Consider the following 16,628-nt stretch of genomic DNA (forward strand, 5'->3'; position numbering starts at 1 on the left):
ATTAGCCAATCAAAATCCGAGAAATACACAAAGTTATAAATTCAGTGCAATTTGTCAAAAACATTTATTGAAAATGTTTCAAAGAAGTAAATTTATAATTCCCTAAACACGACTGTGACTTGGAAAGTATCTAGTTTTGTGCCCACCACAGTATATATGTATGAGCCTGTCCCAAGTCAGGAGCCTGTAATTCAGTGGTTGTTGTTTGTTTATGTGTTACATATTTGTTTTCGTTCATTTTTTTATATAAATAAGGCCGTTAGATTTCTTGTTTGAATTGTTTTACATTGTCATTTCAGGGCTTTTTATGGCTGACTATGCAGTATGGGCTTTGATCATTGTTGAAGGCCATACGGTGACCTATAGTTGTTAATTTCTGTGTCATTTTGGTCTCTTGTGGACGGTTGTCTCATTGGCAATCATACCACATTTGCATTTTTATATTGAAGTGATACTCTTCAATTTTTACTTTTAATCTTGATGTAAAGCCTGACTGTAAATTTAAGAATTAAATGATTTTTGCCTTTTAAACCATCTGACATTTCTACAGCAAAACACAGAATCAACTTACCAACAGGGAAACAGTATGACTCTTCCTGTTGTATAAGTTCTGATCTTGGCCATAATGGTAACTTCAGTTTCCCTTTTTGTAGATTTGATTTGTAGTCAAAAATTGGAATATTAGCCCAAGCTAATAATAATGGTTCCTGTAAATAGATATTACTTAAATTATATGAAATATTATATTTTGTCCTTCAACTTCACTTTTTGTAGTGTCTAAATATAAATACTTGTAATAAAAGGTCGCAGTTATTGGCGATTTTTGCAAAATAGTTTGGTAAAAATGTGTTAACAGTGTTTGCATAAAGGAATCTAGCAAAGTGTGTTTCACTTCTATTTTTTCCCCCTATTTTTCTGTATTATTTACACATTTGCCTCATTTTTTTTTATATCATTGGTCCATTATTCTCTAGTCAGTAAACCCCATCTTTACTCTCATTATATATAGCCAAATATGCTGAAAAAGCAATAAAATACAAACAAACTAACATATCAACAGATTTACCTTTCCTTTCTTGCAATGGAGTCCAAAACATAATCGGCTCATTTGAGGAAGATCCTGTACTTTAATATCAAAGTTTATACAATCATTAAAGCTACACAGTCCATCTTGTGAGACGAAGACTTCTTTGGTTTCCTGTATACTACACAAAGGATCAGGTCCATGGAACACACCTACACACAAACGTACCTGTAAATATCAAAGTTTATACAATCATTAAAGCTACACAGTCCATCTTGTGAGACGAAGACTTCTTTGGTTTCCTGTATACTACACAAAGGATCAGGTCCATGGAACACACCTACACACAAACGTACCCGTAAATATCAAAGTTTATACAATCATTAAAGCTACATAGTCCATCTTGTGAGAGGAAGACTTCTTTGGTTTCCTGTATACTACACAAAGGATCAGGTCCATGGAACACACCTACACACAAACGTACCTGTAAATATGGTTTCGAAAAATAACAATTTTGGATCCTTTTCACTAATATTTTACTACAAAGAATTTCTTATAATCAAAGATACTGTAAACCTTATTATTTTTCACTGATACTTTATTTCGTGTTAAGCCCTTTGTAGTCAACTTCACAGACACCTAATTTTGCAATTTTCAAACATATTTGATGCAGTTTAATAGATTAGATACAAGTTCTGCATATTCACGACAATTTATATTCATGTTATTTTTCTTCCCGCCAAAGTAGCAAAAATAAATCGCTCATGAAAATAAGTTGGTTTCTAGTAATTTTAAATGTAAGTTTGGAGTGAATTGTGTAACTGTTATTTCTACAACAATTGGCTGATTGCAGGATAATAATGTTGATTAATGCTTGCTTATTTCATGTGTTTGGTAATTATTTTTTTTTTAAAACAGCACACTGGTTTTTTTTTACCTGTCTTATCATAATTTTTCCACTGAAATGTGTCAACATATTATTAAAAATCTCTTTCAACAGATACACTACTACCGTAAGTCACTAATATGATCCAATATGTTATAGAAACAATTTATTGTTTGGAAGAACCTGTACTACTATTTACAGCATGCCATTCTAGAAGAATAACTTTGAGAATTATGGACTATCAATGGTTTACAAACAAGAGGGTCTTTCTTAGCAGTCTGATCAAAGCCCTGAGCTGAGATGTGGCTGAGAAAAACCCTGGAGTTTGAAAACAATCCATAATCTGATTATTGCTATTTTGCCTATGATGTTATTGATGTTTACATTAACAATGGTAGGTGCACTCTTAGTTTTGGCTAATATTTTATCTCAAGCATGATGTAACAAAAAAATTTAAAACAAAAACAGATCAAAGGAAAATTACACAAAATAGTAATAATGCACTAATCCCATAAAAATTTAGTGTTTTGAACACTAAACAACAAACTAACTAGATTTCTGCAGTTTTCTGGAACTTGAACATTGCATGCTGTGTGTAAGGTTATATAAAAGTTCTGGTGTATGTCCCACACACAGTGTCCACTTCTCTTCTCTGACCGTACAGTATTTCTTCTTTCTTCCTGGAAAGATGTTCTGGAAGATTTGTGTGGTTGTGAGACCTCTTGTTTTTCTATAATAATAAAATAATATTTGTTATTATAAATCAGGTGGATTTATCATTATTTGTGATTTTTAAATTTTCATGGTCTACATTTATAATGGTGATGCAAAAAACTAAATGTTTGACAAATAACAAATTTTCTATAGTCCGTGTAATTTTAACCTCGTTCCCTGAAAATTGGTACCCAATGAAAATAATGAAATCACAGTATTGTATGGATTTTAATACACATGTAAAACAGTGTAAAACAAATGTTAGTCAAAATGACAGAATACTCTAGGTTCTTTATACATTTTTAATTTATAAGTGTCAAATATTCTAGCAATAAAGGGCTATAATCTCTGATCATATTCTGCTAGAATATTTTTAACAGCACTTTAAAATGTGAAAAGCATGAAGATACAGGAGTCAGAGACTGATGTTATAATAAAATTTCTTTTTAAAACTTGCCTAAGACAGATGATTTATTCTTCAGCCAAAATTCTGGCGCTGTGTTTTTCACAATACAGGAATAAACATACTGAAAAGAAAAGATACAAGTATACATGGTATATTTCAAAATAAAACCTTTAAACAACAAAATAAATAATTATGTATTCTTTAATAAAAATCTATTGTGTACTGAACATACCATTAGAATATATTTTCAAAAGTTACATATCAAACATATTAAATACAACAAATCACAACATATGTCTATTAAAATCACTTTTTCTTTAAAATTGTCTTTTTTTTCAAGAGGTAACTAGAACAATAACCTAGGGAAAACTCTCAAAGTTCTTTTGCATTATTTGCATATAAATGGATTTTAGTTAAGCCAATTTTTTTATTTGTTTCCCGATGCATTGTTGTGAAGTTATCGTGCATTGATTTTAGCCAATCAAAAGTATGGATTCTTATGATGAAAATGATTGATCGCTGTTTAACGTCCAGCAGCAAATGATATGCATATTCAGGATGAAGGATTCTTATGAAAGATACATGTCAGTGGTAGATCCTGAAATGTTCATAGAGGGGGCCCACTGACTGCAAAAGAGGGGGCTCACTCCAATCATGCTTAAATGATCCCTAAATAATCAACAAAAATTTTCCCACAACAGGGGGAGGCAACTTGCCCCCACCCCCAACTTACATCCCTCTCTGTATGTAATGTAATTATGTATGATAACTATTCACCTTAAACATAACCAGAGGATTATCACCATAAAGAAAATCATTCATTCCAAGAACTTGAAGAACATAATCATTGCAGTTTATAGTCTTCTGTCCTGATTTGCTTGACCATTTATCTACAGTCATTTTCACTAACTCGTCTGGTGTGGACAATTTCTTAACTCGCAATTTGTATGAAGTCTGAAAAATAAATTAATAAGATTGTGTTTTTATCTATTGACATTTTTTCAGAGTTTATATAATATAAGCTGCATTAAATAGAAATTGACCGAATGCAAATGAATATCAATACATCTGTTAACCTATTTAGGGTTAAAAAAATTGTCTCCAAAAGTATTTCAACGGTTTAAAAATTTAATTGGATTGTTATGAAAACCATACAAAACAGAACAAAACTCAGCTGACTATGCGGTATGGGCTTTGCTCATTGTTGAAGGCCGTATGGTGACCTATAGTTGTTAATGTCTGTGTCATTTTAGTCTTTTGTGGATAGTTGTCTCATTGGCAATCATACCACATCTTGTTTTTTTATATCATAGAAGTCTTTTCTTTCCTTATTGATTGTTCCAAATTCAATCAAAGTCTTATCATGTACATGTATACGTGTACTTGTATAAGGTCGATTTCTATCTGACGCGGCTTATATGTTCAATATTAACATGTGTTTTTCATAGATATGCTAAAGATGCAAATGTTCCTGGATTAAGATACAGCTATTTATATGTTTATATGTTATGTACTGTTTTTAGCAAATCAAACTAATGCAGCACCTTGACTCAAATGACACGATATGTGAAAAATTTATGATCCTTATCTTATATTTACCCAGATACCTTCCCATGTTAGACATAAATTATCTAATAGGGTTTAAATCCTCTAGTCTTATCAATTGCTGCTCATGTAGGGACAAATATTTAATGAATGGCTATTTTTTATTTTGAATTTATTGAACCATAAAATTAATTTTTGACTCTTCACATTGAATAATCCGCGAAGCGGATTATGTAAAATGTGAAGAGTCAAAAATTAATTTTATGGGTCAATAAATTCAAAATAAATTATTGCCATTCATTATAAATAAATTTCTATCAAAAATAAGGCTCAAAGAACTTTTTATATTATTTATATTAACAATAACAACGTACAAACATGTTGGCGTATGAATACACAACGTCAGAGTGGGCGTGTCGCCATAAAAATTGACAACATTGAAAATAAAACTAATACTTTTAACCAATCAGAAAACAGTAAATACACCAAATTTATTTATTAAAGTGTATCAAATAAACAATTCTGGACCAGCAAATAGCATACCTGTCAACCATTACATTCCAACAATTTTGAAGTGAAACCATAAATATATAAAATTTGTCACATCATAATTAATCTCTCTTTTATTCTGATTCCTGTTAATGTCAATCATCAATATCCTTCAAAAATTTCATTAGCATTCGCTGGATACCAATTTTCGTGGGTATTACCAATATCATTTCAACTGATCAGGTGGAGCTTATATGTTAATTTGCATTATAAGGACAGTCTATTTGAAAATGTGTGTAATAAGGATGATTGCCATTAATTATTATTGAATTCTAATCATTTATCAGTGTCACCAAACACATATACAAAAGAACTGAGTGGATGATATGGGACAAATAACTGTATACGCAATTGATGAGTTCATCCCAAAACTCCTGTCTATAGATGGACTAGTCTTAAAAAGACGAACTTCTTAAATCCCGCCCAGTCAAGTGAAATAAATCTAGTAATACAGATGAACCATGTTTTTAAATTATAATTTTATTTATAGGCTTTGTATACAGAGATTGGCTAAACCTATATAATAGAATCAAATACCCATGAAAATGCTGGTTTTCCTCAATCTACAAAAATTGATACCCACAAAAATATATGAATCCTCAGTATAGTGATCTGTAGTGAATAGAAGCATCCTATTTAAATGGCAACATTCAATTTGACTTACCCCAGTTTCCTGTACAATCACAGTAAGTACAATATAATCTATAACCATGTTCTCTACATCTGGTGGTAGCTCACTGGTACTTCTAAGTCGACAGGGATGCTTGTACTCAAAATAAACCAAACCCTGGTGTATTAAAATAAAGAAATTAGTTACACTGGTTTCTGCTCAAATTTAGCTAAATTCAGAAATGAATTATAATTGATAGTAAATTGATTTTTAGAACAGTTCTCAGGAATTGTGTCTACAAAAGAACTAAAAGAAATAGTGTTAAGAAGGGATGTCAACTAGTACTTGAGTATCCCTCAGTAGAACCAAGAATCAAATACCAAAATAAATGATACTCCATCAATTGGTTTCCATTTTTCCATAAATTGTTTTATTTGGGATGGAATGTCACTCCATGAAACCATAATACTAGTGCTGTTCTTGAAATAAATCTAAATAGTATATTGCCTTTATAGTCAAGAAGATCAGTGTGGCTTAATGGTAAACAAATATTATAAATGACCTTTAATGTGTTAAGATGTATTTTTGTTAGATTCATCTCATTTAATATACTAAAACAGAAATACAAGTTTTCACTCTCCAGATTGAAGTACCCATCAAAACTTGATTTTTTTTAAAAATATTATAGGATTAAACACATTTTTTCTAGAGGTTATTGATGTGTAAACCGGGGCGATTAACTCACAAACTGAATCATATGTAAAGTTTGTGAGTAAGAGCCCCGGTTTACACATCAATAACCTCTAGAAAAAATGTGTTTAATCCTTATAATTCCGAAGCAAATTATTTTCGATTTTTATTGACATTTTTTTGTGTAAAGGCTACTGTAATAACCATCACATGCACAACTGACAGGTCGTAACTAAGGAGTTGGTCGCCATATTGACTTTCAAAAATCCGTAACGTTCGATAAATGCAACAGAATCTAAAATAAAAGAAACACCTACCTCCAAAACTTCATTTTAATGAATATTATCGGAAATTGAAGCGTACATGTAACGAAATAATCTTTCTCTTGAAAGTTTTCATTCGTATGACGTCATGTTTTGCAATGACGTAAATTCGCCAAATCCTTCATGAAATTTCGCAGAATTTTATTTAGGCCAGGGTTTTTTAATTTGTTGGTTTACGGATTTTACCAATGAAAAAGTCGGGTCGGTCGGTCGGCAAAAAAAAAATTAAAAAAAAATGCTATTTTGTCATCATTTCTTAGATTTTAGTTCGATGAAATCAGCTGTCATAAACATCGCATGACATTTTAATAATTTCCCGTAAACAAAAAGTGGACGGGGACTGCACGGATATCGTCATTTCACAAACATGAAAAACAGATTCGCGTAGCTCTTAATCAATTCCCGATAACTTGGTGGGCTTGGTGAATTACGATCTTCAAGCACGAAAACTGATAAAGAAGAAAAAATGTAAAAACATCGTACGAAAATAAGTTTCAACACACATGACAACAAACGTAATGGACTCGTCCACTGGAAAAACGAGAATATCGGATTAATCTGTTGTCATGCATTCCTGTTTTTTTGGCCAAATGGACGATATTTTTTTATGATCTATGAAGCAAGAAAATTTCAAATGATTTGTTAATATTTAGTACTTTAACTTGACGTCTTCTACCTGTCCACATTTGGACAAGTCTATTTCTATCAGATGATGCATCTTACGGACTGATGACAAATACGGTAAACGAATTGATTTTGTAATTGGTTTTAAACACAGGTTTCGTTTCGCAAAATTATTTGCGAAACCACATTTCAAGGTCAGTTATAATTGATTTGTCTATTTTTAGAAACGTAAACTGGAAGTTTTATTTTTTTCACTACAGAAAGTGTTATCAATTTTGATAGTGATTAAAGCATTTCATTTCATAAAAAAACGAGTATTTTAATTATTTTTTAGGGATAATGCATTTGTTACGGTCGGTGGGAATAAAAAAGCATGAAAAGTGCATTTTATTTTTATTCTGGAAATCGGCAAAATCGGATCGGCGGATCCGTAAACCAACAAATTAAAAAATTCTGGCCTTAAATTTTATTTTTATACATTTTTGAAGCTTTAGTGCATTTATTTTATTTCCTTTTTTGTTATATATGCATTTGAATAGAAACAACTGTTATGCATTTATTTCTAAATCTCAATTTGCTGAAAATCCAAGTATCCTTTCAAGAACGGTATTGCGCATGAATAGATTACGAAAGTAGTTTCGGGAACATGGTTTATTGAAGTGTAAAATTAGAGAAAAATTCTAATTGACCAATCTAATTCAAGTATTTATAGATATGTAAATCATATAAGAATTATTGATTAATATTCATGGGTTACCAGATTTTACTGTCAGATTTTGTCATTGTTTGTGGGAACATTGAAACCACAAAATTAAACGTTCAAATTTAATTATTGTCTTTATGCTTGTATATATAATTTTTGTAAAACTACCAGATCAAACTTTCATGACAATACAATTACTCTTCAATCTGCGAAGATGATATCCATAAAAATAGATGAATCTACAGAAAAAAGTTTCCAATATGATTTCACCGACTTACTGTTGGATCCTGATTGGCTTGCTTCAGTACATCATTGTTACAATAAGTGGTCATCTTCTGTCTAAACTCTGATATTTCTGCCTTACTCACTGAATGCTGAGCTTGTATGTAGTTAGAACCTAGGAAAAAAAACAATATCTTTGTTAAAATAAGTATTTAGTATAGGATTATGTACACATTGATATCATTAAATATCAGCCGCAAGCTACAATATGAATCTTTTTGGCGAGTTAGGGCAACTAAACAAATAAGATATGGTCATTTGGTCAAAAGTAATGATCTGCATAGCTAGATATTTAAATTTATTTTTAACATACTTATCAAAATCCATAAAAGGGGAATTTTGCTTTTTACAAGTACATTTATTAAAATGTTTACTAGGTATACGTAGAATAAAGAATAGAGCTGACAACCTAAAATGACTTTGGAGCTAATATAAAAGAATATTTTAAAGGTATGAAACAAATTTTTTATATGCTTTGTATGTCAATTTGTCAAAAACACAAAATAAAATGCATGTATACAAGAAAATGTAACTTTTTCTCCATCCCCAAAAATTAATACAGTATTACAAGACAGCTCATGTAGCACAATGATTTACCTTTCATGCCAATCAAACTGTTAATCTGTCTGTCAATTGTTTTACGTTTGTCATCAGCAGGTTTCTCTACTACTTTAAGGAAAGATGCAGCCAAGCGTAACTCGGATATCCCAACACTTTCATCCATAACATCCTCCTGTGAAATTATATTATAGAATTAAATACTATTTTATTTTGAAAAGACAATTCTTACTGAAGATACATCTATGATAGTGACCAGTAGTATTATTGATCTCATTTGGCTTTTTGATTTCACAATAATTCAATAAAATAGACAGGCTTGCCAGTGATTGTCTCCCTATTTGTAGCATACATTGAACATAGAACCATTAGATTGAAATTTTGAATATTTGTTGATATTTGAGGTCATACAAATACAGTGATACATAATTATTAACGAGCCTTGTCATTGTTTTAATTTAATTACATTGTGAAATTACAACTAGAAATAGGGGCCTTATTTTGGCTTTTTGAACCAGTTTGTACTTCATTCATAAAAAGAACCTCTTTGATGACAGACACCCACATGATCCCCATCCTTATCTTAAGATAGAGATAATTATTATTTTAATTATTTGAAAAGATATAAATGGTATCATTAGCACTATCTAAGATTGACTCATTAGATTTAGAGTGATATACAATATATCAAAAGATCATATTACCTTTTGTCCTTCACCACTGATGTAAAGAAAGCCATATTTGTCAAATGTTGCCAGCTGCTGGAACAGTGGGTAATTTGCTGCTTGTTTCCATAGTTCCTGAAAAATGTACAATATCAGGAATTGGTTAACTCCAAGTTGACATCACTATATCATGCATATTAGGATGGGGGCCACATGTAAAGCAGGAACTACTAATCCTTTGGTCAGGTTTGTGCTGCTCAATCTTTCATTGTAATGCATTGTAGATTATTTTTACCTACCTTGGATTTTTGCCACAGTATTGTTTTTATTGGACAATTGATTTGCAACTCATCGGTATCTTCCTACATAAGTTTTAGGGTAAATTTTTACCAAAGAATAAACCAAGTAATTTTCAGGGATACTATATTTTGAGTTTAAGTTATTTTCAGCGGACTTCACTGTGATCTTTTTTCATGGTTTTCTATTTTTTCTGGATGATTTTATAAAAGGGAAGACCAAAAATTTAATATATTCATTATGATTTATATTGGCATATCTTTCTACTCAAGAAATTAGTAAAAATCAATCGCTCATGAAAATGAGTTGGTTTATTATCATTAGAATCTTTCAAAGGTTCATTTTTCCAAACAAAGTACCTGTTTTATTTGATCAAGTGGTCTATCTATGTCTACCTGTAACGGTACACATATACCATTAGGTAAGAGGAAGTCAATGTCCAGCTGTCCAAGATCATTCTGGAAGGATGTCACATCCAGATCAGGGGAGACTATCACTGGAGGCATGGCCACTTATGGCAGTCTGAAATTAAAGAAGAATAATAAACTCATCATAATAATAATACATACCAGGATAAAATGTTGGTAAAACAGATGCACATTTCATCTAATGATGCTCTGAAAAGTTTAAACAGCAAAATAAAATTTGAAGTTGAGCATTGAAAACCAAAAACCATAAAAAGACATCAACTTATATCCACTTCTTTTATAACTCGAAACAAGTTATTTAAACATATTATTTTACAAATGTGGAAAGGTACAGGTACTATACAAATCAAAACATTCAAATATTCAATGTCCTTCGGGACTAATAAAGGACGAAATTGTTTCTACAACCTAATTTTACTGCTCTAAATATATATTTGTGTGTGACTACCTTAACATGCAGTGGGAACAAGGGTGGAAGATGTCATTCTTATGAAATACAATACAGAGACTACAGATGATTATACTATTTAACAAGAATGTGTCCCCAGTACATGGATGTCCCACTCACACTTTTTTCATTTTCTATGTTCCATGGACAGGAAACTGGAGTAAAAACTCTAATTTAGCATTGAAATTAGAAAGATCAGATCATAGGGAACATGTGCACTAAGTTTCAAGTTGATTGGACTTCAACCTCATTAAAAACTACCTTGACCAAAAACTTTAACCTGAAGTGGAACTGACGGACTGACGGACACACGAACAAACCAACAGACACACAGAGCAGAAAACATAATGCCCCTCTACTATCATAGGTGGGGCATAAAAACATCATCTGGGAGACCTCCTGTGATTTCGGTATGATCTAGCTGAATTAAATTTCCAGCAACCATATATATATACAAATCAAGTATATCTAGCAGATATAGTTGAATCCATTTACATTATTAAGATTAACCTGTTAGGTCATATTTAAATTGACACAATCATGACTATACTAGTTAACTTACATTTTGACAAAACTGCTATCCTGATAAATACACGTACTACTGGTAATTCACTTGCATTTTGACAAAAATATTATCCTGATAAAAATTAACAGGAAATAACATTACCATGATCACATGCTTACAGAAACCTATAGAATTTGCTGCTTTTAGTAGGAGGATATACTGTGTGGCTAGGAGTCATATTAATGTGTCCTGGTAGGGTAACATAAAAAAAAAGAAGATGCAGTACGTGTATTATTGCCAATGAGACAACTTTACAAGAGACCAATGACACAGAAATTAACAACTATAGGTCACCATTACGTATGGTTTCAACAATGACTCATTTTGAGCAAAGCCCATACCACGTAGTGAGCTATAAAAGTCCCTGAAATGACAATTCAAACGAGGAAAACTGACATGTCTTCTCATTAGCTGTTACCTGCAGTATCATAAGTGATCAAACTAGCATTTTTAAAACCTTATCAAATTGTTGGTATATTACAAAGCAGTTTATAAAATTAACATCACATAGTTTTGATCTAATCCTAAATATGCATCTTTCATCTGTTAATATGCAGAGTTAAAATTAAACATTTTACTAGTACAGAAAGTCCCCCTCTCACATTTGTCTCAATAATATAGTGGGTCTCATTGGGGTCTAAGCGTGACGCGGGATTGCCGATTTTTTGTAAGCGTGACACGTGAAAGTCAAATTATTGTGTCGGGAAAACGGGAAATGAGGTCTAGCGGGACCCGGGAAATGACAAAAAAATTGAGAATTGCTTACGTACATAGTGTAAGCGGGATACGGGAATCCGACAAAACAGTAAGCGGGATCCGGGATCGGAACCCCCCAATGAGACCCCCAATATAGTATTACTGTCTACATTATTTTGTAGTATCTGTGACGGGATTGCTTCCCTTAGAACATTTAGTAGATACTTAGCTGTAAGCGGTTGAGCTAAGGAAAGACTTCTTTATATCAGTCGGTTAATGCCCTGCCTTGTAACACAGAGTCTCAGAGATCCCGGGTATGAGTCCCGCTGGAGACATGTGATTTTGAAAGAAGAGTCATGCTCTCCAATTACATATCATTCAAATTCATTATCGTATTAAAAAATACATTACAGATCATTATATGTCTCACTCACTGGTAAGTTGATGATATGCATAGTCTTTAAATCGGATTATCTCACGGACTTTATTAGGTAAAACATGCATGCTAACTCAATGAAATGTTATGACGGTGTCACATCACTTTTTAAATTCTATGTTTAAACGCAAATGTATTTTGAATGTTCTGGTAGACAGCATGTGTTATCTTTTCTGCATTTTAGAATTCATTGGTACTGTATGATTCAATGTATGTTTCCAAATGCTGTATTTTCGCCTGATAATGTGGAAAGCATTTAACCTCAGACCATTTTTGCTTGGTTGTTGTCAATCAGGACTGTAAGAAGCCTAGCATCGTACTTAATGTAACATAATGAAGCTAAACTTTTGTTTCCGTGATGGTATACATCTACAGAGAAACAGACTGAATAAAGTTTACTAACTTTTTAACCGTTTTCTGAAGTTATTTACAAAAGAATTATAATGTGGTGAATACTTAAAACTGAAAGTTCTTATTCATAAGAATGAAACCTGCAATTCATGAAGGCTGTCATCTACATTTAACCAACCAGACAGTACATTTAACTATACATATTTGTCAACAAGGATGCTATTTCGGATGAGGAAGTAAGACCGAATTACACAAATTGTCACGAAAAATAGGTCACTTTTTATTACTTTAATTAAAGCAAATATATTTATAAAGTACGACATGCATATATGAATTGATAAATTGTGATAATGAAGATTATTTCTGTTCTAATTTCTATTGACTTTTCACAAAAAGAGAATAAAAAATTAAAACATTTTTTACAAAGAACCTAAGGGAGATAATTCGCAAGAAATAGCTAAAAACGCGGGAGTTACAATGTAATAATCGGCGTATGATGATAGATAGATAGATAGATAATTTTGTTTTTTTGTTTTTTTTGTTTTGTTCATGCAACTTATCTTATCTTATCTTATCTTATCAGAGACATATAATACAATTATATATTATTATATGTCTCTGATCTTATGTAGCACTGTCACTGCCAAAAATAAATAGCTCCCAATCTAATGTAAAAAATAAATATCATATTTTATAGTTTTATTGTACATTGACCGGATAAAGTATTCAGATAGTAACGGATGAAGCATTATATAGTGGCAAGGTTTCGGTGCAAAATATACATGATATAGTTGACATGCATTTTGTGTCCAGACACATGGACAAAGTATTGATTTCAGATATTAAACCGTTCGGGAGGAACTACAATTATAACTTCAAAAACTAAGGAGTATATATCAGAGGGGGAGGACAGGAGTAAGGGAGACAGGGAGAAAGGGGGTAGGAGAAAGGAGAAAGGGGGTGGGAGAAAGGAGAAAGGGGGTAGGAGAAAGGAGAGGAAGGCTGGGAGAAAGGAGAAAAAGTTGGAGAAAGGAGAAAAAATAAAATATCTCTCCTTTTAAAATTTTTTCTAATATTTCAAGAAAAAATATCTCAATAGGAGATGTTTTATTCTAATGGGAGAAAAGAGAACGGGGGTAGGAGAAAGGAGAAGAGGGGTGGGAGAAGGGAGAAGGGTACCCCCCTGTCCTCCCCCTCATATCATGTAAATCTTGTCAGTTTTGTCTGAATCCAAAGAAAAAATTCGCGCAAAGTTTATACTGTTTTTCGTCACTATCAATCAAACATAATTATCAAATTAAGCAAGATAAAACATGAAAACTTCATTATTTGGGGGTCTGTAAGTTCCCAAAACCCACGCAGTCATTTATACAAGTTTTATGATATATATCAACAGCCCTGCATTTATTCAGCACTATATTTTCGGTACACCCCACCAGGGACATGTCTCTGCATGACCCCATCAAGACCCTCATACAGTTACAGACCTTCTAAAATTCAAACTGACCATTATTCCGTGCGTTCATCGTGTATCGTGCGTGTTGCGTGCGTGCATCGTGCGTGTATCGTGCGTGTACCAATCGTGCGTTCATCATTCATCGTTCCGTGTATTTTCCGTGTAACGTGCGTGCATCGTGTATTCTTAATCGTGTATCGTGCGTGTATCGTGCGTGTATCGTGCGCTCATCAAACATTCATTCTTAACCGTGTATCGTGCGTGTATCGTGCGTTCATTAATCATTCATTCTCAACCGTGCGTTCGTCAATCGTGTATAATTGTGTAGATCAGATAACGTGCATTTGTGAAACGTTCATCTCTAATTGTGTAACGTTCATACATTGCGGTTTTTATATGATAGTCGGTTATAGAGCGGTTAAAGTATATGTATATATATATAATATATATATGTATGTTCCGACTTTAAATAACATTTACAGTCATACTTACTTTCTTGTAGACTCTTAATTAACTTCATCGTACATAACGTTCATACAGATTCATGACTTTTTGTGTAAATATTTTATCATCTGTAAAGATTTTGTGGTTATTCGGTGAATCTTGGCTGGGACTGACACATTTTGATATAATGATACATGTTGTACGTACAAACAATAACATGATATTGACATTTCTACGACAGAAGAGTTAAAATTGGAATTTCTATTCAACTGAGCGAAAATGGACTTAAAAATATACTGTTGGCCAACTGGTATTTGTTAAAAATATTCTGTCAATTAAAAACAAATGTGTTTTTGCAATATTTAAATGTAGGGTAGCTCCACTAAAAAAATAGAAACTTGAAAGTATGAAAGAAAAGAAGTCCACGAGATGACATGTGTTGTAGCTCTACTATTGAAGATGAACTTCTTGTCATTCTAAAATGCCCATTATAGTATAATATTATACATTTTAATGAACATTTTAACCCGCGGCTATAATTATCAGATAGCGAAAATTTAATATTTTTATTTAATAACGACAATGTTGTTGCTATAGTCGCCAAAAACACCAACAATATTTTATTGAAAAGAAACTATACAAATCCTAGGTTGTAAATCCTAGGTAGATTATAATTCTTCGCTTATTTGGCAAATTCCTATGCTACTAAGATATTTCGAAATATTTAAGTTTTGATAAATACCATTATAAATATCATTTTTGTCTTAGTTTCTGATGGTCACATGCACGTTATGTTATTTCATTGAGAAAATACAATATACAAGATTGTCGGGTAAATGTGGATTGCGGTTTAAAATGTTAAATGTCAAACATGAATTAACAAATTAAACTGAGGCGAATTAACACGAATATGTATATTCTCTTCAACAGTGTTTGAATTCTCTGTTATGAATTTCATTTAAATAAGCTAAAATGTTTTGTGGAAAATTGAATAAAAATAAACATAACATGTATTTGAAGGCATTATTTTAATTAAACAAATATAAGATCACGCAAATATATCATGTATTATTTTAAATTGAGGAACTTTTAAAACTTGAAATTGGATTTACAAGTTTAAGATATAATCTTGTTTTTTGTGGTTTTTTTTGTGTTTTTTTTTTTATGAATTAGTTAAATATATGGTATTATCATAACAAGTCTTTACTTGAATGGAATACACATGGAACACTTTCACGGATTCATTTTTCATTGTGTTCATGGTTGCCTATCAATGACACCGTTTTTATTGTATGTCTAAAAGATTATTATCCGAAAAATAATTCACAAAAGTACGTTGTTACTGACTAGGTTGGTCCCCTCCGTAAAACATTCAGTATGCCTTCGGAACATACAAATATTAAGGTATTGTCAAAAATTTCAATAACGGCCGGGAAACAAACTAGTTGTTAACCTTCTATGATTATTAAAGAATGACGGATGTTGTTTTTTTTTCCGGTACGTCTTAACACTGCTAAGGAATCCTTAGTGCACTAAGGCTTTGACTATACAATGCCACTAAGGAATAGAAGGAGTGCTGTTATATGTATTATTTTTATATATCGTGTTAGAGATTGATATTTAATGCATAAATTTCAAATTTTACAGAAAAATAATCATAAATAAACAAGATATTCAACATTATTTAGACACGTGCCGGTTCTTCTTTGATATGCCGAAAATCAATGAACCGTTTGACACATGCCAAATAACATATATATATATAGCAACTGATTAAACAATGACGATCTTTCTTATTTTAAGTGATTTAAAACAATTGTATCGAAAATATTTATGCTTCAAATATTTAATTAATGTGTTGTTCTTATTTAAAATGATGAAAAGGACAAATAATTTTGCTGTTGTTTCATTTCTTTTGCAACAAAATT

The 16,628-nt window shown here is 31.7% G+C and overlaps 2 protein-coding genes across 17 annotated transcripts in view; one reads left to right on the forward strand and one right to left on the reverse strand.

Moving 5' to 3' along the window:
* Window positions 1-13,075, reverse strand: part of LOC139501379 (phosphatidylinositol 4,5-bisphosphate 3-kinase catalytic subunit beta isoform-like) — a 40,691-nt gene extending 27,616 nt beyond the window's left edge. For 8 of the 16 annotated variants that reach the window (XR_011658539.1, XR_011658538.1, XR_011658537.1 and 5 more), the window contains exons 1-11: window positions 12,941-13,075; window positions 10,236-10,398; window positions 9,619-9,714; window positions 8,954-9,089; window positions 8,353-8,471; window positions 5,789-5,911; window positions 3,808-3,984; window positions 3,082-3,151; window positions 2,462-2,640; window positions 1,067-1,252; window positions 572-707 (exon numbers count right to left, since the gene is read on the reverse strand). Coding sequence is in view for 7 of the 16 variants with exons in the window: in XM_071290420.1 (XP_071146521.1) it covers window positions 572-707; window positions 1,067-1,252; window positions 2,462-2,640; window positions 3,082-3,151; window positions 3,808-3,984; window positions 5,789-5,911; window positions 8,353-8,471; window positions 8,954-9,089; window positions 9,619-9,714; window positions 10,236-10,382 (1,369 nt within the window). In the remaining 9 variants the exon portion in view is untranslated. Of the gene's footprint in view, window positions 1-571; window positions 708-1,066; window positions 1,253-2,461; window positions 2,641-3,081; window positions 3,152-3,807; window positions 3,985-5,788; window positions 5,912-8,352; window positions 8,472-8,953; window positions 9,090-9,618; window positions 9,715-10,235; window positions 10,399-12,905 lie in introns of all 16 variants that reach the window. The other 8 variants (XR_011658542.1, XR_011658540.1, XR_011658536.1 and 5 more) reach the window with 2 other exon arrangements.
* The window catches only part of LOC139501381 (protein mono-ADP-ribosyltransferase PARP12-like), a 275,921-nt gene that overhangs the window by 173,824 nt on the left and 85,469 nt on the right, over window positions 1-16,628 (forward strand). The window lies entirely within an intron of this gene.

Source organism: Mytilus edulis, chromosome 13, assembly GCF_963676685.1.
Source record: "Mytilus edulis chromosome 13, xbMytEdul2.2, whole genome shotgun sequence".
Lineage (NCBI taxonomy): Eukaryota > Metazoa > Mollusca > Bivalvia > Mytilida > Mytilidae > Mytilus > Mytilus edulis.